The 24,142-nt window shown below is 33.2% G+C and overlaps 1 protein-coding gene across 3 annotated transcripts in view; it reads left to right on the forward strand.

Annotated features, from left to right (window-relative positions):
• Positions 1-24,142, forward strand: part of LOC123673868 (midkine-like) — a 167,452-nt gene that overhangs the window by 63,161 nt on the left and 80,149 nt on the right. For all 3 annotated transcript variants that reach the window (XM_045608592.1, XM_045608594.1, XM_045608593.1), the window contains one exon: positions 10,660-10,786. In XM_045608592.1, coding sequence (XP_045464548.1) covers positions 10,660-10,786 — 127 coding nt within the window. The remainder of the gene's footprint in view (positions 1-10,659; positions 10,787-24,142) is intronic.

Below are 24,142 nucleotides of genomic sequence, written 5' to 3' on the forward strand. Positions count from 1 at the left end.
AGGCTTACCGAGCCACAAAGTCCCCAGTTAAAATAATAATAGCCCCATATCATAATTCCAATACTTTTCTTTAGATAATTGAAGATCTCGTCTTTCACCACGTTCATATCTCAATGTTACACAGCCATAATGCATGCCCAAACGAATATGGATTCATCGCTTAAGACAATGGTATTCCATTCGAGGCCCTAGTTCATCCATGCAAAGATGATTGATGTGAAAGCAATGTATGCAAAACCATTCGATGTAAATTGCGGTCTTGAATTACCTTTGAGTCCGTTTTTCTTGAAAGACAAACTAAGTAATACCTGAGTTTTCAGTCGGTTTAGCCCTATTTTTTTTTGTGGACTTGAGTTGCTTCTTTGATTGTATAACTTCAGTTTTTCATTCATCACTGTAGTCATTCTTCCTTAGCTGTTAGGCGATTTGTATATTTTTATACAAATAGCTCTTTCTGGAAGAAGAAAGACAAAGAGTTAGTTCAGTTGGATTCCATAGTGGGTAATTTTTTTTCTCGAACGAAGTGAAAGGTCTCTTATTGAAAATTACCAAAATGGATGAAAATCCTCTACGAAAAAACGTGTAATTTTGACATCATGGGAGTCTTCAACTCCATCACTAAAATTCAACTCGAAATCGACAAAACCCCGGAAAAATCTGGCAACCGGGGTCCCAGCGAAAGGAATTACCAAACTGCAGTGTTTCGAGTCGTTTTAAAAGCAGAAATAACAGCCAGGATGTGGGATCTACGTGTCGAGTGTATGAAATTATTAATGATGCTCTCAGACGAGGCTGAATGTCGTCTTCTCCTCAACGAATCCGCTTTATGAATAATGAAGTCTGCTGCAGTCGTTTTTATGTGACGTTCATTCCCTGGAGATCCAGGTAAAAATGGTGGATAATGAATTAACGGTTGAAGGGATTTACCTTGATATTCTGTGGGGATCAGAGATATATGTGAAAGGACGTAGTTAGGAGGATAAATGTTGCAATTATATTTGAATGCGCAGGGTGTATTCAGGAATGGGTTGTAGTTATTGGATGATTCGATAATTATGACTTTCAGGCTCATGCAGATGTTGACTAGACATTTTATTAGGACTTTTTAGCACAATTCTGAGTAGAAACGTGGTTGTCTGTCTTGGTTTCTAATTTCCTAAAATATTTCATGTTCATTAAAACTTTTTTCACTCCAAAAAACAATCGCTACACTTAATATTCGAACCTTTGCCAAACGCTTCACTCTTCATTGTATGAGAGGAGTTACAACACTGTTATTAACAAAGTGCAATAGAGAAGCTTATCACAAAGCGATGTCTTGCAATGTTTTTGCAGAATAATCCACAACTTAATATTGTAAGAATTTGAATTTTGAGGTTCTTATACATATAAATGAATTTTAACAAAACTTCAAATCACTCCTGACAGAAATGAAATGGGGAAATGGAATGAGGTCATTCCTCATCCCATAATAATAATAATCAAGATTTGAATCCATTTGTGGTTTCAGCAGGGAAATCCAATGGGTTTTCGGGTAAAAACCAACCATTGGGTATTCTTGCTGACACCACAAATGGACGGCTGGCTTCTGTTGTTGACTCCGTTTGTTTATTGTTTCCTTTAACCTTTTCCACCATACTGATGAGGGCAAAGAGCCCGAAATACGTGTATATGGTTAGCACTACTCCTTGAGGGTCTTTTTTCATTATTATAAGAGTTTACAATTTACAATTTCATTATTCGAAAGCCACGAACTCATTAGTTATTTGTAGCCATTGCTCCCTAAAGATATGGTTTTTCTGGAAGACAATGCCTTCAATCTTGCAGTTCGACTATGGACATTATTCAGAGACCGAGTTCCTAATAAGGACCATAGAGAAGATTTCACAAAAACATTTTTTGTAAGGAACTGGCTATTGGTGTCATGTTTCTATGCTCTATTTTCTTTTCGAATAGAAACAGTTTATTTGATTATGATGTCTTACACTCTTCCCAAGATTGATTCATAAGGATTTCCAAAAACTCCCCTCTTATTAGATGCAATTACCTTCAAATCGTCACAAAAATGTAGGACTCAAAAAACCCACTGTATTTCGAAAATAGAGCGTTTTTCGGGACCATGTTTATAAGACTTTTTCTTAAAATGATCCAAAACGCCTCCCATTTTCCTTTGTACCTCCAATTTAGGATGATTCTGTATACAGGGTGTCCAGGAAAATGTGGGAAATCTGAAGGATTGAGATGAAACATAAAAAAATAAGATGACAAGTTCCCATAATTTTTTTTCCTAGTGGCACCTCCTACGGAGATACTGCCTTATAAATGACGTCACTGGAAATCGATTTTAATGGAATAAATTTCAAACTACTCAATACAATTTAAAGAATATTTGATATGATGAACAGTAGTCAGGACCTCTTAAAATACTGCCTTTAAATTTAAATTAGCTCTTTCAGTTTACCAGCGGCGAACTAGGTTGTACAGTGCATCCCATTTTGGGTGAGACTGCCAGGTTTCTCCCTTGTTATTCAAGATAGAGCCTTGCGGTTTTCACGTTCCTGTCCTACTTTTTCGTGAAACTCAAGTTGGTCTAATCAGATTTTGCTATTAGGTAGGTACCTACGTTTTGTTTTTCATGTTAGTGATGAGTGTATTATCTTTGTTTGCTTACTCTACTATTTATTAAAATCACAAATTAAAATTATCCAATTGAACCTTTTTTTCATATGGGAAATCCATTGATCATTAACAAAAAATCATCATTATTTGATTTTAGTGTTTTTTTAACATTTCTGACCATTCTACCTATATAGTAGGTATCACATATCATTTTGAAGGGAAAAAAATAACAAATTCAACGAAGTAATGATATATAGGGTGTTCCATTAAAAAAAATATAGGTTTGTGTTGAATCTTCAAAACCATACCCCGAAAAAAAATTGAGTACGCCACTGGATTCAACGCGAATTCTGATTCAGACGTAGTTTTTACCTCAGCATTATTTCTAATAACTTCGGAGATAAAGGAGGGGTCCGAAAAGTATCAATTTCCAAAATCGCCCTGTATCTCTTGAACGGAAACAGTTATGCAAAATCTGATTAGACCAACTTGAGTTTCACGAAAAAGTAGGACAGGAACGTGAAAACCGCAAGGCTCTATCTTAAATAACAAGGGAGAAACCTGGCAGTCTCACCCAAAATGGGATGCACTGTACATCTTAATGCTACATTTTCAACACCCTATATGATGAGGAGTAGAAAAAATCAAATTTGGATAGCTTGAACAATGAGCTGAAAAAAAGTTCTCCTGTTTATCGTTGATAAAATGAACGGTTTTCGAAAAACGAAATAACAAAGGAATTGATTCTTTTATTTCTATTGAAAAGAACCATAAATTCTAATCCCTTTTTTATTTTGTTTTTCGAAAACGGTTAAGTTTATCGAAAATAAATAGGAGTACCTGTTTTTAGCTGAATGTTCAAGATATCGAAATTTGTTTTTTTTTTCTACCCTTTATCATACAGGGTATTGAAAATGTAAGCATTGAAATGTACAACCTAGTCCGTATCGCCGTAAGGGGGGCCGCTAGGAAAAAAGAGGATGGGAACTTGTCATATTATTTTTTTATGTTTTATATGAATCTAAGATGCATAGAATACCTGGTGTGTTTACTGATTCGATTTTGTTTCAGACTTTTTGGGAGACCCACCTGTTGCTTTGGTGGTCTGTTTCACCAGAGTTCTGTAAGGGGGCGCTCTTCAAAAAATTTCGAATTCCCGCTATCTGCCAGGTGCCGTTTAAACAGGAAATACTGATTTTAGACACTGCAAACCTTCACAATAAATTACAATTCAGTTCATATCGAATTTTTAATCAAATGAATGGAATATTATGACAGACCATAGAATATAAAATATTATTCTTCTATACTCAAAGTTTACGACGAGAGCGTAGAAATGGGGGGATACTGGGGGTAATTACACGGTGTTCCTAAATTGGAGATACAAATGAAAATGACAGATTTCCGTATCATTTTAAGAAAAAAAGTCCTATAACATGAGTCCCCAAACATTTTGTTTTGAGATACATGTGTTAAAGTTTACGTTTTTTTTCTCATATAACCTTCCCTTCACAAGATATTTCATTTAAATTGGCCATAGATATTCCAGTTTAAAGTTGTCACCATGTGATATGCTAATTTTGAATGCAAATCTACAGAGTGATATTTTTTCTGGAAGGATGCCTGCTTCCTTCCTCCAAAACTATATTTTGGTGAATGGTTGTTAGTTTAGAAAAAAACTCTGGTCCAGTACTACACTTTTTGGTTTGTTATAGTTTTGTCGTATAAGCTAGCGATTTCGAGAAAAAATCTCCAGTAATCCTCAAGAGAATCCAAATTATTATAAAGATCCAGCTAGTAAGCTCTTATGAATGTATTAATTATAAGTTTTGGTATTTATTTACCCAATCTGTAGCGAAGGACAATAAATATTTGATAAACTGTACGACACACTAGAAACAACCTGTATATTGAAAGCAAAGCGTTTGTGGGCTCATATTCATAAAAAAATTTTTTCTCAAAATTATCACAGTAATTTCTAATTTTCCTTCGTAACTCTAATTTGAGAACACCCAGTATAAGGTAAGACAACCGAATTAGTAACAAAATAAATTATTTCTAGTAATTTGGTTCAAACTCCATTGTCAAACTTCTTTTTCTAACATTACAGATATGAATAAACAATTTTTTTCGATAATCCCCAACCAAGAAAAAAAAACTACGCCCTTGGTTCACAAGAGTCGAGAATTGAGAGAAATGTCAAATGTAAACGATGTATGCGCCATCTGAAACAGACCGCGATCCCTCGAAATCAAGTAGGTATAAATCTGAAAAATCTCCCGTTTTGTCTGAAAGTTTCACAGGAATAAGTTGACACACCAGGTATTCTATGCATCTTATATGAATCCTAGAGATTTCCCACATTTTCTCGAACCCTGTAAAAAATATTCACAAAAATGTCATATTTAACGTCATGCTCCATCATCCCAAGATAATTCAAAAGCTAACGACCCCAGAAAACTATAACATCCAGCGTCAGATAACGAACCAGCGAAGAAATTTGCATTCATACACAGCGAATGCATTTCCCTATTTCAAATGCAAATCCGCCGTAAATATTTCATAACAAATTTTCACGTGTTATTGTCCCGAATAATTTATGCCATTCTGTAGCATGAAATTCGCCGGGGTTTTTGTTTGTCTAAATTACATCATGTACAGGGCTCCAGAATACACTGCGGCATTCCAGAGCAGAGAGAGAGATGCGGCCTGAACATTCTGCATTAATTGTCTTCTGAATATTAATTACGAGATATGAGAACGGCGCCGTAGAACTGGCAACGTATACGCGATAAGGTGGGTATATTTTCATTAAGAAGTCGCACTTAGTACGATTAAATCCCGTTTTTGTTACGCGTCCAAATTTCACGTTTTGCTTGCCGGGGAGCGATAACATATCTCCCTGGTGGATCGCACGGGATTTTCATATTCATAATTGATGTTTGTGGGGTAATGAAGGTTTATTAATACGTCGGAGGGTTTAATCGAAAACGACGTGACGGTTTGATTGTTTCAACGCCTTGTCAGACATTGAATACGAAAAAACGAGTGAAGCATTGCTATAAAGTCAGGAGCTTTAGAATGCTCGTTCATTTATGCGCCAAACGCGTCCTTGTAAAACCACAGAATTAGCGGTGATTTCCTTATTTTTTTTTTCGATATTCTTGTCGAATTTATTTCTTAATTTATTTAATAGCTTTCGGAACGTTTAACGATGCCTAGTAACCATTGTTTTAGTCTTCCCAGTCTCCATCGCGTATATCTATTGAATTCGAAAAAATGTTTGTTTTCGATAGGTGCTTTTTATCGGAAAAACCTAATTTTCAGTTAGCATCAGTTGCGTACAAGAAGGGCCTCATGGTCCTTTTTCTCCCCCAGATTTTACGCCACTGGTGAAATCAGAACTATCACGCGTTTTCTACATTTCCCATTCGATTTTGAGTGAAAAATGTAAACTTGTTTGAAGTTATGATAAGAATTTACTTTTAATTTTTCATACTCAACACCCTGCAACGAACGACATTTGAAAAAAATAAAGAAAAAATATTATTTATTTTCAAGGCGTATCTTTTGTTTCAATTTGGCATCCTAGTCGGGACACCCTGCATGTTCGATCGAGTTGGAAATTCGCATTTGGACGTGAAATACAGTTTCAAACTACAATTTCAATCGCTCAACCAGATCCATAGAGAATCTAAAAAGATTTATATTGAAAAAAAAATTACCAATATTTACGTGATCAGAAAACCGACGAAATTCAGAATTTTTACATTCTGTTGACGCCACGTGTGCAGTATTATTATTTTTCGTTGTATGTTTCGTTGTATGATGATTCTATAAAATTTCTAAAACAATACGCTTTCCAGTTAATATTAACTTCTTGTCACTTTTCAAAATCAGGAATGTTAGTTTTATCGTTACATATCATTGTGAAGTATTTATAATTTACTGTATTCACAGTTTTCGAAAACGGATGTTCAAATTAGTGAATATACAGGGGGACCCAGAGTAGTTATAACATAGGGTAGGTGGTACTTATAAAAATTAAAATAATTTACTGCAAATATAGGACCCAACTCTTCACTACCGAGATAAAGGGGGTAGTTACTCGTTGCTATTCACAAAAATTACGAAAAAAATACCTCGGCAGTACTCAAAACAGTCATACTGGTAGTAGAAAGTTGAATTGTATTATTTTAAGTAGCGCAGATGAAAAATTTACTTAATAATACGCCACTTACAATTTCATATTTTATTTGTTGACGGAATTTGAATTATTGAAGGATATTCTTCAAAACTCTTGCTAGAAATCTTTCTACGCCTTATCTTTTCGCCAAAAACGACCTCAAATATTCAAGGATTAGATTTTCCATCAAGAAAAGTATAGGTACCAGATTGTCATTGAAGAATTTGGAACAGAAAACAAATTCAAGGCAATGTTTAAAATGAATTCCATTGTTTGACACAAATTGTTTCAAGTCACATCAAAATATCTTTAGCCATTTTGTATTTAGTGAAAATAAATAATGAAAAGAGTTAGGCCCGATATTATCAGTTTTTTGAACCTTTCTGAGAACTTCAAAAGCCATAACGAATAACGAATTGGATCAAATACCCGAAAAAATTTCATATGTAAACAACCGAAATGTGTCATACTGTGTCACTTTGGGCATTATCAACCACACCAGAAAATTACCACAGTCAGGGCCAGTTAACGAACTAGAAAAAGGAATTTGCATTTGTTTGCTGAACACAGTTTCCCATTTGACATGCAAATCCAGTTTAAATATTTGATAACAAATTTTCATTTGTTATTATCTGAAATAATTTATGCCATTATGTTCCAATGCAATATTTATTAAATGAATGCGCATCTGTTTGAGTTCACGCCTTCCAATTGAAGTCATATTCAACCTGCAAGCTTATATTCGTTGGATCAGCAATTTCCTATTGTTTAATAGGATAATTTAAAATCACTTTTCAAATTCTTAAAGAGAAATACTACTGCGATAGAATTACCAGACTTTTCTGGTATTTTTCGTTTTATCTCGATGAAACGAAAAATTCTGCAAATAGGTGTGCTCATTGGCCTGTTCTACAAAAGCACAACGCATACCGTATAATAAAAAACCAAATCATTCATATGAAACGAATACTCATATAAAAAAGGTAATAATTCAAGTGATCACACTAACCAATTCAAAGGAATGGGATACACCGGGTGTCAAAAAACATCGTTTCAATTTATACACGACGAACTACTTCCTGCATTGAAATGGACGGTGGTCATATGGTACACCATTTGTAAAACACTAGAAGTCAAAAATCAATCGAATAGCTTCTGTTGAATATAGTATTTGGTTGCGCTAGAAGTCAATATTTTGAACCCAATTTTCCAAAACGCCTCATTTTTGCACCCATGTTTACATAAAACATTTCACTTTTTTTTGGGGTCTAAAATTAGCTCCCAAAATATTGAAGCGTTGTTTTTCAACACCCGGTTTAGATCTAGATACATAGTTGGCACTAACACTCAAGTAAAATTTATTTTCTCTAATTCTGTGGTTATTCCGTTCATTCTTCCACATCTTGTAGAACAAAATCGTGCGAGAATATATCAGAAACGCACAGTTTTCATGGTTATATTTTATTATTCTATGTTGTCACTCCGAACTTTCCGCCACGGCTTTATCTGTCAATTCATCAATTTGCCTTAAAGAAATTAGTTCTGCCAACCAACATTTTTCAATGCAAAAATCACTAAATGATATTTATGGAAATATTTCATTAATTTCAACGAAAATGCAATGAATTAGAGAAAATAATGTATAATACTCGTACAGAAGGCTCATTCTACCACTCATTCATTCCAAAACTCGCCACTTCGTGGCTCGTTTTTGAATTTTGAACTCGTGGAAGAATATCAATGCCTTCTGCACTTGTATTATAAATAACTATTCGCATATTGAAGATTTTTAACTTAGTAAAGCTTCCCCAAAATTTGTTTCAGTTATATGAACAATAAATTCAACCTCATTATGTAAAACATTTCTTTCCACTATTCATTTTCAAATGACTACTGTTCTTAAAAAGTGGTAAGATGATACGTTGAAGTTCACATTCCAGAAAATGTCCTTCACAGAATGACCTGTCCCGATAAATTACTAGAATTACGTTGTTTCTACGTTGAGACACGTCTGTTACATTTTCATTGTGCACATCTCAACTGAACGGAGAAAAGCAAGAAGAACAGTTTATATGGCCTTAATAAATCTTGAATTGGTTTATTTACGATTCGATCCCAAGTAAAAATCTAGCAATCCATGAGAGAACAGAATACCCCGGCAAACTCAATAAAGACCACAATCACCATATATAAAAAAACACCGTATCTATTACACTGTACATTTGACGTGATAATTTATTCAAAAGATTATGTCTGGTATTGAATTTATTTTTTCAGGATATCTGTTTCGAATTTTATGTTTCAAATTTCAGCCTCTATGAAAATACAAAGTTTATGATGTTGATTTTGATGTAGGAAATAAAATTTCGTTCAACAAATATTTCATAATGAGTTAACCACTGTTTTCTGATGATTTGAGTCTAAAGAACTTTTCTTTACCAAAACTTAAATCACCACTTCAATTTTAAACAATAGAAAATGAAATAAAATTCTCTTCGGGTACTGAAGTTGATTCGTATGAAAACGTTCAGAAAAATGTTTTGATTATTGGATTATTTCATTAACCTAATACGAGGGCGATATGAAAAATGTGTTCACTATCCTGAAATTCTTTGCGATTTCAAATCTGGTTACTTACGCTCAATTGATATCTCATGGGTTATTTGTCTACTTATTTATCTAATTATTATAGTATTAACTAATGTAAGCCCGTAAATCTAACCGGTCCACAGATCTACTTTGTTGTTATAGACTCACCTGGCGAGTAGACCTGATCGATCTACCTCTTTTTCGGGATTCTGACATTTTTTTGGCGTTGAAATCATTTTAGTGAAGAATGCATATACACTTAGGCGCTGAAAAGACGAAACAAGTATATATTAAGTAAAATTTGAAGTCTCATAGTTTTTTATGTTTAGCACAATGCTCAAAATTTTTTCAGTGAACTCTGGATCAAATTCATATTTGCAATTTGCATATTCAATCTTTCGTTAAGTGCTGGCTTATAAGTCACTATACAGGGTAAATAAGAAGTTTGTTGTTGAACCCTAATTTTGAAATATTCTGTGTTGTTCGTGGTGAAATTTATTCAAATTACCAAATTCCATCAAGAGCCATTTCTTTTCAACATTCTGTTTTCTGGTTTATGGCTACAAGTTCATACTTATGAGAGAAATAAACTTGTCCTCAACGGTTTACTTCAAAAGATTCTATTCGAAACCCATTCGACAATATAAACCTATACATATGTAGGCAGTAAATGAAAAAATATTAATCTAAATAAAAAAGGGATGTTTTTTTGGCTATTCACTTGAATTCAATAAGATTGCATCAATAAATTTTGAACTGATTGATTATCATTATAACTGCACAACATATTGTTGTCATCTCATTAGTAAACATAAACTGAGATTCGCTCTGACATTATGATACAATTCTTCTTTTCTTGGAATTGGGCGAATTATTTATTTGTCCCTTAGAAATGAACTAGTGCCCTTAAAGCCAAAAATGTCCTTGATGAAAATTAGCAATTTTGAAAAAATGTGACCAGGAAATTATTCCACAGGATGTTAATAAATAATAATAATGAATAATACTTAATTAAGGTTAACAGCAACTTCTGATTAACTCTGTATAGTGACTAATAAGCCAGTATTTAACAAAATATTGAATACGAGTATTCAAGTTGAAATTAAAAGTATTACAGTTTACTGACAGAATTTCGAAAACTGAGCTAAAAATAAGAAAACTATGAGATTTTACCAAATATCAACTTCTTGCGTTTTTTTAACCTAAGTGTAGATCCACACAAAAATGATTATGATATAATTCCTAATTCTATCAATTTATTTCAGATGAAGTGGCTTATGTTCTGTGTAGTAGCAGCTTTATTCGTTAGCTTCACATCAGCGGAAGGAGAAATCTGGGAGGAAGATGACCATGAAGTTTTGATAAGGAACGAAAGAGGAACCAAAAATCGCGGTGAGTAACATTTTATTGTTATCATTTTTTGAGCTTCTATTAAAAGCTCACTTGATCGACCTCCAGACCTCGGTTATTTTTAGCAGCACGCATAGAAAAAAGAGATAAAGGGAGAATATATGATTGACGAGTTGACCTTCGACACTGTTGACAGCTCTTTATCGAATTGATGTCTCGTGTTATGATATTATTTCTAAATTAATATTGAGGTTGATCACTTTGATTTATTCGATTTCAGATTTATTGTTTACAATATTCCGCTTTTTGTGCTGGTTTACTATATATGAAACTATCTATTGTTCTTAACATCGCAAAGTCTTCAAGTATTCGTATCAAAAAGATCCCAATTATCTTAGTGCATGCAGCTTTCAGTTAATATTTTTTTATTATAAAAATTCAATTAAATTTTTTGTTGAGAAATTTTTTACGCCTCGTATTTTATCTCTCATTCCTTTGTTTCAATAGCAAATATCAAAATTCTATCAACGAATGGATCATAAAAAATTCGAAAGTTATTTTTCCTGTAGAAATACCTGTATAGGTATATTAGTGTGTCAGTCTCTTCAGCTGATTTTCAGGTTTTATGGTTTTATTTAGGAAATGAGCTCGAACACATATCTTGATCTTTTCAGATACATATTTGACAAAAACCACAAATTGTAAAATCGAAACATTGTTTCGATTAATTTACAATCTTAAAAAAACAAGTTATCACCGAAATTACTCCTTCTATTTGAAAAATATTCTTTGAAATAGATGGAAAATCGTCGCTTTCACTTATAAAATCGAAGCTGTTGTTCAAACATTCATAAAATGACATTTGAATCGGACGACAATTTAACATCTTACATAAATGCAATGAAAAAAAGAAATCAATAAATATCAATTTAACGTAACGAAGTTTTGTTGAACCCTTATAATTCACTAGATTATCGTAGATTCCAAACTAATCGCAGTCAACTAATTAATTCGAACATTATCTACTGAATAATGAAATCCAAATATGTCATTATTTGAATGATGTTATTCAATTTCAAGATCCCTTAGTTTGGATATATACATATTCATTCACCTAGAAATTTCAACTGTGACAAAAATTATTTTATCAATCAGAAAGAAGAAATAAAATTCTCAAAACTATATGTATATCAAGAGAAGCGCAAATAAATCTGATAAAAAATTAACATAAAAGCTGGCTTACGTTTCAGGGTTTTCCTCTTCAAAGCTCTTTGGTGCAAAACTTGCCAAATTTACAACTTAAAGTTTGCATACCTATCAGCTTCATCGAGTTGAATCTGAGAACTAACCCAAACTCCAATAATTCAAGGAAATAGCTAATAAATATAATATGAATTAACATAAATATTGGAGTCTAAGTTTTCCAATTTAAATCGATAAAGCAGGTATGAAAATGTTCAGCTTGAAAATTTGTTTCAATTGTTTCAACTGTAGTTTTGCGAATTCAATTGTTTCTTTCAATCGTATTTCCAGGCAAATAAATATGTATCAAAGGCGAGAGCTCTAGCTAGAGTGTTTCTATATTAAGTTTTTCTAATATTCATGATATTCTGTAACTTCATATCGAAGAGAGATGGTATGGATCGAATAGAAATACACCGGAATCATTTCGACTTGGTATTCTATAACTCAAGTAGAATTATGTACTATGGATATCAATTGACGATACAAGAAGAATTGCATATAGAATACCAAATTTGGACGCATTACAAGTAAAACATTTCGATTACTCAAATTACGATCCGATATACCATTCGAGTTACAGAATATGGTCCATTCTCGATATTTATATCACGTGAAATCTTCTGATCCAGCAACGTCAGTGATTTGGTAGGAAAACAAAGTCGACGAGAGTCATATTAAAGTAGCTGTTGGTAATTGATGTTCAGAATTTCTTTTCACAAATCTGGTTTTTTTTTACATATTTCACTACATTATATTAGATATTCTCATCACATAGAGAACTAAGACGCATAATTTGAATTGCAAAATGCAAAACAGATTCTGCGTTCGATATTATCCATGGTAAAAATTATCAAACACACTTGAGATAATCAAGAAATAAGGAAAGCTCTGATGTGAAGTCAGGATTATGTAATAAATAGGACGTTACTTATCAAACAGGATATAGGTTTTCACAAAAATCGAGTCATGGTTTCACATAACAACTGAACGAAGGAACAAGTTATTTGACAATTCTGGCATCAGCCTAGTACTTGAACAAAAAAATTAAAAGGAAGTTCAAATTAACCTAGCCAGACTCGATATTTTTGTAGAGTATGATACATTGTTGAATTCGTAATTTTCTTTCTCTATTTCAGTATCGTAATGAGTTAATTTCAGTTCTGAAACCAGTGCTGTAATGAACTCATTACATTCCGACATTATTCGCAATTTCTCTTGTTTCTGTTGGTGTTAAATCGATTTCGTCAGACATAATTCACGAATTCAATGCGTAATTATAAATTATTTCAAAATTCGAAACGTACGATTCAAATTGAAATTCCGAAATCTGTCAATTTTCGTAACAGTCACACCAACTGCCAAGCTACAATACAAATGTCACTAGGATATATGATCTGAATTTTTCATTGAATTTCGACAATATTTCACAAAACTAGACTGAAATAGAGAAAATATCGTCTAATACTCGTTGCAGAAGGCAATAGAAGGAATAGAAGCCCATTCTGCAATTTGTTTTAGAATATACTATTATCACCTTATAAGGAGAACCAATATGGAGTCCATAAAAAAATAGGCTATCGCGTCTCTGAAACAATGAAAAACATCAAAAATCTGACGACACCATTAGAATCTCTATAATGGATAATGGCTACAAACCGAATTTCACGAAGTTATATCCAGATACAAATGAGTTATAAAGAAAAAAAGAAAAACTCGATTTTTAGTTTTTTCGAGAGATCTCGAGAACCATCGGAGATATTTCGGATCTGTTAACACCAACACACTAATCCCTGAATAACGCAACTTTTTTGTAATTGAAGCCACCCTGTATCTATAACGGATTCCTGTAGTTCATTTATCAATTCCCGGTTTTTTATTGACATTTTATAATCCAAATCACTTATGATAGCAAAAAAACCACGTCAATCCCGAAAAAACATTGTGATCCATTATTTGTGAGGGCGAACGAGAATTCAAATGTCGAAAAATCGGGAAGGAAATCAGGAACCAAAGTTTACATAATTTCGTTAAACCCGGGACGCGCCTATAATCCCTATTTGGCGCACGCACGGCACGATGCCGGCACAAAATGCCACTTAAGCTGTCTACCGAAGCCAACTGAACTGGAAAATATTTTCCCCAAGAAATTCGGCAGCAAATGGAGGCTTATTTCTGCATCAATCTTGATGTGCAAAGGTTAAAAACGCGAAAATGTGGGAGCTACATTCTATTCAGTCGGAGTGCGAGAAGATAAATCAAATGGGCTCTTTCAGCAAAACTGGAGTTGAAATGGAAGCGGTCCAATGGAGCTTATAAATAGCCGGGGAGGAAAGTTATATATTCAACTGGTTTTAATTGAACGTAAAAAAGGGATTTATGCGCTTTTAGAACAATGAGGATCAGCGAAAGATAGAAAAGTAGCCGAAATAACTAATTTATTTATCTTCAGGGCACGAAAGGTGGGAACATTTTTCGATGAATAATGTAAAGAACGTGCAAAAGAGTTATTCAGGGAGTTTAGGCGTTCAAGAGAAAATTATATTCGTTTAAAGAAAACTAGTCTTATGCCTTAACATTTCCACTAATACTAGTATTAGTCAAGTCAATATGTGTTTTTCACAGGAATGTTTTGGGATAGTTTTAATTTCTTCGATTCTATATTATATGTTTTTATGTGATGTTGAATATGAATCTGAGGTTTTCTTCCAAAATTTCGTGAGGGAACAATGAAAAAATTCGAATAAAGACAAAAAATTTCATTCTTTGACGGTTTTTTACATATAACTCGTAAAATAGCAATGTTTCGTGGGTGACCTTCTTATACAAAAACAAAGTAAATGAAACTCCCTACAAATAACTCCCATTGAATTTCTTCGTCCGATAAACCATTCTGGTTCAAACCATAGTTGAAAATTGGAGTATTTTATTTGTCTGCGAAAACCCACTTTTTCTACTCCACAACTTTAATTTATCATCAATAGCATGTCTTCTACTCAATAATTCCTTCTTCCAATACAATTCTGATGGGTTTGAACTATAAAACCATCATCAGTTAAGAAAAAAGCACTTTCAAAATCACCTTTTGAAATTGATTTATTTCTTTTTTTGATTTCAATTAATATATTGAGGAGATAATACCGTAGTAGTATCATACAAGAGAATACTCAAATTCAAATTTTTGTATAGGAAGGTCATTCACTAAAAATTAATATTTTTCGAGTTATATACAAAAAACGGCATAAAAGTCTTACTTTTTCTTTCAATGCTCCGCCCATAAATTTTGGTGACGAGTTTCAGATTCGGATTCAGCACTCCAAAAAACATAAAATCAAATCTACCGCAAAAAATGCTTTTGTCCCATAAATTGAAAAAGGATACGATAGAATATAAGACAAAAAATTCTTCTCCACAAAGTTCGATATCCCAGAAATTATTCGTCAAATTCAGATAGAATTTTTTGATAGGCACAAAAAAATGAGTCTGTCATAACGAAATCATTCGAAATATGCAAAATTATGGTGTTTTATTAGTAGATATAAGAGATAATTGTATAATAATCTAGGACAAATATACACGGTGTCACTTTGAAAAAGAAACATAAGTCTTATTCGGTAAAAATATTTTGATTCTGGAAAATCGCTCGGACCTTTTATTTTTGTTCTTGAAGGGTACATCATCATAATATCATTTCATCTCTCTGCGCGGCAACCCCAAGCCTTAAATTTGAATAAGGAAGATGGGTCGTGCGATATGTCGTTGAAAAGGTATTTTCCTCCTGAATATGTCAGTTAAAAGTCTGATTATTCGTTTACATAGGATTCGGTTTGAAAATGATATACCTACCAATTTATCTGAAGCATAAAACGACTACCAACTGCAATGAGACAAGGCAGGAGGGTTACATTTTTATGATAAAAACGCGATAAGTCTCCTGAAATATTGAGCAACAATGCTCAAGTTAACCTCTGCAAACTTTCATTTAATTGTATTTTTTTTTTAATTCAGCTTATTTTTTAGTGTTTCCGGAGTTGTTTTGATAACGCGTTTTCAGCAGTATTTTCCAGCACTTGTGTTTTCGGTTTCAATATTGAACAATTCTAATAATCCTTCTTATCTTCAACTATGTAAACTTTTGGACACTATGTTGTACATTTTCTAAATAGTATAATGAATCTTTAATACTATCGTTACACAATTAAGTATTTTGGGTTGCCACGCAAAGGAATGAAATTATACAATGATGGTTTTTACTCAGAAAAATGTACCCCTCAAAAACAAAATTGACAGGTTCGAGCGATTCTCCAAAATATCAACTTTTCTTTCCAAAAAAACTTTGGTTCTTTTTCAATGTGACACCGTCTATAATGTGAACCTTCATCAAATGATATTTTTACTGACAAAAATGTCTTATTTTTATTCTTTCAGCGTTATGTTCGTAACTAATAGAAGATAATGAAAAATTATCGATTAGCGGTATGATTTTCTATCAATTTAGAATCAGCAACCACGCGAAATATTTTCCATACCAGTATAATATTATATCATATACAGGGTGGCCACTTTTTCAATGGGATTGTATTGGTAACTTTTAAACCATAAGAGTTAGAAGGTCGGTCAAATGGAGAAAAAGTTGCATTCAAAGAAGCATTGTCAAGCAGTTCAAACAAATCGAGATTATCAGGGCCGGTTATCGAGATATCATAAGAAAAGTAAATTCTATCATTTTGATTTTTCTTTTTTTTCCCACTTTATTTCAAATATTATCAAATAATGTTTCAGGAATTTTTTATTCGACAGTAAAATATCCTCAATTTAACATAATCAGATTTCGTATCCAACGTTTCGTACTCTCTAGGCCACCCTCAACCTCATTTTTTTCAATACGGACCTGCATATTTTATGACACTTTTCAAAATGACTTTTAACGCTAAATTCAACGATATATCATACAATGTCATTCAAACTTGATATTCAGGTGATTTTGACCCTTATCCAAATTTTTTTGTGTCGGATCTGTATTACATTAAGGTTAAGGTACCTTTAGTTCAATTAACAACATGCAATACATTTCGATGAGAAAATCAACTTACTCATATTGAACTAAATGGAACATATCAGAATCAAATCAAGAAACAAGTTATAATTATTTACATATTTCAATTCATAGATAATAATTAAACGAATTATCATTTAATGAAAAGAAAAATCGAATGATTATTCGAAAGTAAATGAAAATGAATGAAGTAAGTGGAACCCACACTTCTTATACATTTGCTTATTTCGTCTTCTTGAATACCTTTCAATACATTGTCAATCTTCTCGCGAGAAATCACTATTGTTGGATTTGTCATTTGTTCCGTTGAAACAAATTACAGAATCGAACTTTATTTTGATATCATTACGATATAACTTTTGCAAGGCTTGGTATTCAAATTTAAAATCATTGTATTCGCGTCTCTTGACTATTTTATTAGCATCAGTTTTTGATAATTTGCATTCACTACAAATCCGACCCAAAGAAAATTGGATAAGGGTCAAAATCACCTGAAAATCAATCATCATTGAATTCAGAGTTAAAAGTTATTTCGAAAAGTGTCATAAAATATACGGGTCCGTATTGAAAAAATGAGGTTGAGGATGGCCCAGAGAGCACGAAAAGTTGGATACGAAATGTGATTACGTCAAATTGAGAACAATTTACTGTCGAATAAAAAACTCTTGTAACATTTTTTGATAATATTTGAAATAAAGTGAGGAAAAAAGAAAAATCAAAATGACTGAATTTACTTTTCTTATGATATCTCACTAACCGACCCTGATAATCTCGATTTGTTTGAACTGCTTGACAATGCTTCTTTGAATGCAACTTTTTCTCCATTTGACCGACCTTCTAACTCTTATGGTTTAAAAGTTACTAATACAATCCCATTGAAAAAGTGGCCACCCTGTATACCATACTTCCAAATCCATGTTCATGTCATTTATTTTTTTCTTTTTTTCTGGTGATTTTGTCGTCCTATGAACCCCAAGTATGTAGATATATTATAGAGAACAAGAACAACCATCATTATGATACTTGAAAGGAAATGTCATATGGAAGTCGAAATAAAGCGTATTCAGACATCAAACGCGTTTGTGCTTGTGATGTTGGTATCAAGAATTTTATTTACACGACGGCGATGTGTAAATTTATTCTTTCCCCAGTTTTCTTCTTTGATCGTGTCAGGGACTCTCAGTATCATTTGCGGCGCCAGCATAAAATCCTTATATCTATCGGATTGGAATAGGGGATATATAGATATTTGTGAGGATTTGGTGTTGATATTGAATCATGAATCTTTCAATTCTTCGTTATATGAGATATCGTGTTGCTAAATCGACACATTTTCGGGATATGAATAAATTCTGAGAAACGTTCATCGTGGGTGCTGAAGTTCATTTATTGTTTTCAATCGTAAACCTTCAGAATCGTTTTGGGAAGAATTAAACGACCCTAAAATTTAGTTTCGGTTGTGTTGAAGTTTTCGTTCTAAAACACACACAAGTTTATATTATTGCCTCAATATGCGAAATATAGAAGACCAAAAATCGACACTTCAATTAGAAATAAAATTTCAACATGATATCTTCGAATTACAATCATATAGGTATGCAGTTTTGTATTGTTCATAAAGTAAAACACTTCTTCTCTCTAATCGTTCAAGTATGCCTTCCTTCGCGAAGCAAACTCTTCAGGCCTAGGCCGTCAAAATGTATCTTTACTGCTTTTTTATTCACACTTGCAAAAAAACTCAATAAATTGATATTCAGTAAATTTGGAGTCACATAGTTTTCTTAATTTTGGCTCAATTTTAATTTTTTTTTTCAGTAAACTGTAGATAAAATCATTAATTCAATCTTTCGTAAAGTGCTGGCTAATGAGTCACTATACAGAGCTAATGGGATGTTGGTTGTTAAACCCTTATTATGAAACATCCTCTGGAATACTTATTTTTTTAAATTACTAATTTTCATCAAGATCCATTTCTTTTCGTAATGTTGTTTTTTGGTGCATGGTTTTGAGTTTTAAGAGAAAAATGAACTTGTCATCTACGGTTTACATCAAACATGAAATTTTCCTTAAGATGCTATTCGAAACATAATCTACTGTGTGAATCGACGTATGCAGGCAGAAAATAAAAATATCAATCTGAATTGATTAAAAAAACGTTTCTTTAGGTTATTTACGTAACAGATGAATGAATTTGTTTTGATTTTTACTTGTATTCAATAAGTTTGCATTGATAAATTTTGAACTGATTATGATTATTACTGAACAACATATTGTTGCCTTCTCATTGTTAGATTTATAAAATGAGCTTCCAAATTGAGCAATGAGCAAAGCCATATCGTAAAATTTCTTCATTTCTTTAAATTGGGTACACTGTTTATTTGTCCCTCAAAAATGAACTAGTGCACTAAAAATCAAAAAACAAAATGTTGAAAAAAATGGTTTTTGATGAAAATTTGTAATTTGCAAGAATATTATTACGAAATTATTCCACAGGTTTTTTCAAAATCAAAATTCTACAACAAATATCTGATTATACCTGTATACTGACTAATGAGCCAACAATCAACAAAATGTCGAAAATGCAAGTTAAAATTAATAATTTCATCTAAATTTTACTGAAAAAACTTTGAAAATTGAGCTGAAAACAAGAAAACTATAACAAATTGTCGCGTTTTTTTGAAACCTGAGTATACTCGTGGTAGGCCAATTTACGCTAAAACCCACTCACATCAAGAACATCCATTCATTGAATATATTATTAGTTACATGAAACGTTTGTTATATCTTTCAATGTATGTTTATAGGTACCTATTTTTTAGTTCATACAATTATTAAACATTGGTTGAACTCTATCTGAAACGTCATTATCTTTCTTGCTAACCGTTCTAACTTTAGCCATTATACTACATGAATAGTCAGCAATATTGCTGTTCTCTTCTTTAATAATAACACTAACTATGTATTCATGTGTATTATACGGAATTTTTCCAAACTGGCGTATTCCCGCTAGGCAACTTTCGAAATATTCCAACAACTTGCAACATAATATTCTGTGAAATGGCTTAAAAGTTTAATTTATCACAAACTATCCCTTGGCTTATTCATTTAGTTATCGGGTGGGTATAGTCCAAAATCTTTCCATCATTCAAATTCATTTTGATAATTCCTCACGGCGATATACTCTGACAAACTGAAGATAATAAATATCTAATCAAAGAATCAACCAATCTCCTCATCTGAGAGAAAATTTAATCGAAAATGTTAATCCATGAAAACTGTTTTCATTCAAGTATATCTTCGCCAATTTTGCTTAACAGGCCTATTGAAAAGTCCCCGTTCTACCATAGTAAAACACATTTTTTTGGCAAAATTCGTTTTATTATTCAATATAGTTGCCTTCGAGGGCGATACAGCGATCTCCCAACTTTTCGATACCATTTTTGTAGTACAATTTGTCTTTCGCTTCAAAATAGGCCTCAGTTCACTTCTTTATTGGCGCTAGATATCTTTCCAGCGAGCATTCTTTTGTTGTCCGAGAACAGAAAAAAGTCTCTGGGGGCCAGATCTGGCGAATACGATGGATTCGAAGCCCAATTCATACAATTTTGCCATTGTTCTAATTGATTTGTGACACGGCGCATTGTCTTGATGAAACAGCATCTTTTTTTTCAAATGGGGCCGTTTTTTAGCAATTTCATCCTTCAAACGATACAATAACGCTATCTAATAATCGCTGTTGATGGTCTGGCCCTTTTGGAAGTAATCAATGAATATTATACCTCGCGCATCCCAGAAAACTTATGCCATAACCTTGCCAGCTGACTGTTGTGTTTTTCCTGGCTTTGGATTCGGTTCATCCAGTGTAGTCCAATCAGCTGACTGTCGGTTGGACTCCGGAATGAAACGATGGAGCCATGTTTCTTCCATTGTCACATATCGACGCAATAATTCAGGTTTATTGCACTCAAACAGTTTCAAACACTGCTCAGATTTATTAACACGTTGTTGCTTTTGATCGATTTTCTCATAATATACAAATATTCGTTAATGATATGATGTACACGTTCGGATGATATCATCACAAAATGTGCTATCTCGATCAACTTCACTTCACGGTCATTCAAAATTATTTTGTAAACTTATTTGATTTTTTCGTCGGTGACAGCCTCTTTAGAGCGTCTACTGCGTTCGCCGTCCTCGGTGCTCATTTCACCATGTTTAAACTTAGCATAGCAATCAATGATTGTTGATTTTCCTGGTGCAGACCCCAGAAAGTCTTCATCAGGCCAAGATTTTGCTTCAACTGTATATTTTTCCTTCAAAAAGCATTATTTTATCAGCACACGAAATTTTGTTTTCAAATAGCAAAAGTAGCTACACTCACAACGCAATATCTCACAAACTAATGTTCGGACTGCTGTCAAATTTTGACACGTATCGTTTGAAGGTTGGTATTAAGATGTCTAAAAACATGGTGAATGCACTCGTCAAATTTTGAATGCAATGACATTCGACCAAATTGAAACTATTAGTTTTAGTTCGTGGCGGCGCCGCAATGTCATACTTGTCATTTCGATCTTTTTTCCGTTGTTTTTGATTGGATACATTAAATAAAACCCGATACTGACCAATCAAAAGCGACGTGTAACCGAGTATGATCGTGCAAAGTCGTGAAACAAAACACGAAACGTTTACTGGAATGAATTCAAATATTTGTAATAGAGAGAGTTTATTGGTATTTCAATTACAACAATTACTTCCATAGATCATAACTATAATGAAAGATATACATATAGGTAGATAATGGCACAAAACTCGTAAATAATAAATAACAAGAATCTTAATTTGTTGATAGCGCTACCTACAGATGACATAACGAAGCTTAACTAATATTCTCAAAATTGGAAAAACAAAAGCTAATCAGTTCATACACCTGGTTTTTAGACATCTTAATTGGTACTAACTTTAGTTAGTACCAATTAAATAGTATTAAATCCATATGATATTTATATCATATGGATTTAATACTAATACCGCCATCTGTGCATCATCAGATCGGGGACTTTTCAATTGGCCCAATACTCAATCATCCGCCATTCTTACGCATTTCTTATCAGTCTGAAATTTGTAATGATACCATTGGATGAAATATGGCCTAATAAACACTTATCGGAGTAATTCCATCGTCATAATTGATCCGAATGCAATATTTCATGTTCTTCCTGTCACTTTTCACGAGAAATCAGTCCATTTCCAGACTCATAACCATGAATATTCTCGTATCAACCAGATGGCAAGCGATTTTTCCAGCCAGCTGCTCATTTATCAAATTTTAACGTCAAAAACGATAGCACCTTTCCTCTTTCTCCCCGCTTTCTCGTAATTCGGGCTAGAATGCCGCATCGAGCCTCAAATGGGGGCGAAGCTTCCACCAGTGGATTTTCCAATTCCGCTTGATTGATGTATTGAACATACAGTAACCACTGAGGTAAACACATCGATGGATGGAATCGAAGTGAAGGAAATCAAATTATGAAACCATCACATTTGGGAAATGGTATTTTCAGATCACTACGTTTCAATTTCTCGCGGAATTTCCTTTGGGAAAAGTACGATAAATATTAACACCATCTGTAATCCATCAGTCCGATGGGAGATGTGTTTTGTCGAAGATTTGTCGTAGACATAAATATTTGTTCGACTCGTCTTCTGAGTCAGTGAGCACGAATGAAAGTTTCACGGAATTGACGATTTTCATCAGTTTCGAGAGATTATTTTGTGATTCTAGCGTGAAAATGCAATTTTGAGTAGTTTTGGTAGAGTATCAAATTGATACAGTAGAAACATATCATCAAAATGTGGGGACCCGAAAAAAGCTTTTTGTGTTTGGTCCAGTGGGAAAGACCGCGTAGTCCTAAGCCGAAGGTCGGGAGTTCAAGCCCCGCGTAAGAAATTTTCTTTTTACAGGAATCGTCCAATCATTAACTGTTGGATAAAAAATTAACTGCTCTACCTGAAATGGCGATTTGACGCTATAACCAGATAAGCAAAATAAAACACACTATTCAATATGCTTCCATTCTTCATTTTTTTCAATTTTTCTAGGAAGATTGAAACCTAGAACTTTCTCTGAAGGATCAACGATAAACTTTTGTTGAAGACATTACAAGAACTCCGAACGCCAAATTTCCTTGCCACTTTCATTAGATTGAAGAAAGGTATTAATCCATAAAGGTTTGCGTGACTTCCGGTGTTTAAAATGAAACGATTCATTGATATTTCCTTCAAACCTTGATATCGGACTGATTCCACAGTGAATGGCACAACTTGCATGTTATTTACTGATGTGATAGAGAATTTTTCGAAGATATTGGCTATCAAATAAAAATAGAATAATATTATGTATAATAGAATATATAGAATAATAATAAAAATAGAATAAAGTGTGTGCAATTCTGAATGAACCCGATATGAACGTTTGAATGAATCATCAATGAATCGTTCCATTTATATTTTCATTTTGGATAAAGTATACCAGAATATTTATAATATAGGTACAAGGATTTTACAAATTCACAGAAATTCATTAGAGAGCAGGGAATTCATTGTCTGACCAGTTCTTTTGAATAAATTCCAGTATGCTAGTTGATTATTATCTATCGAAATAGTATGTGTCGATTTGGTCACTTTCATTGCTCGACTTAATGCACGTGCTGCCCCACATGGTCAAAAGTCTTGCCCCCCTCCTATCAACTCTCAATTTGTTGAATGTAACATGACAATTTTTTTGTGTGGAGTCTTCACTATATCATCACTCAAATGAAAACAATGAACCAGCAAAAAAATTTCTTGTTCGGTTGAATACAGGTGTATTCGAAGTTAATCAGTTTTCAGCCAATAACGAAAGTTGTAAAATTGAGAATATTCCGTGGAAAATGCTGGGACATCCAATTTTTCAGTTTGACCGGACAAGAATAGTAACCCTACATCAAGAAGCTTTGTCGAACCACCAGTTTGCGCAACGTTTAAATAATCCACTGACTTCGGTGAGGATCATAGTAGCCTTTTCCTTGAAACCTACAGCATTGCCAATGACCGGT

The sequence above is a fragment of the Harmonia axyridis genome, chromosome 2 (assembly GCF_914767665.1).
Source record: "Harmonia axyridis chromosome 2, icHarAxyr1.1, whole genome shotgun sequence".
Classification (NCBI taxonomy): domain Eukaryota; kingdom Metazoa; phylum Arthropoda; class Insecta; order Coleoptera; family Coccinellidae; genus Harmonia; species Harmonia axyridis.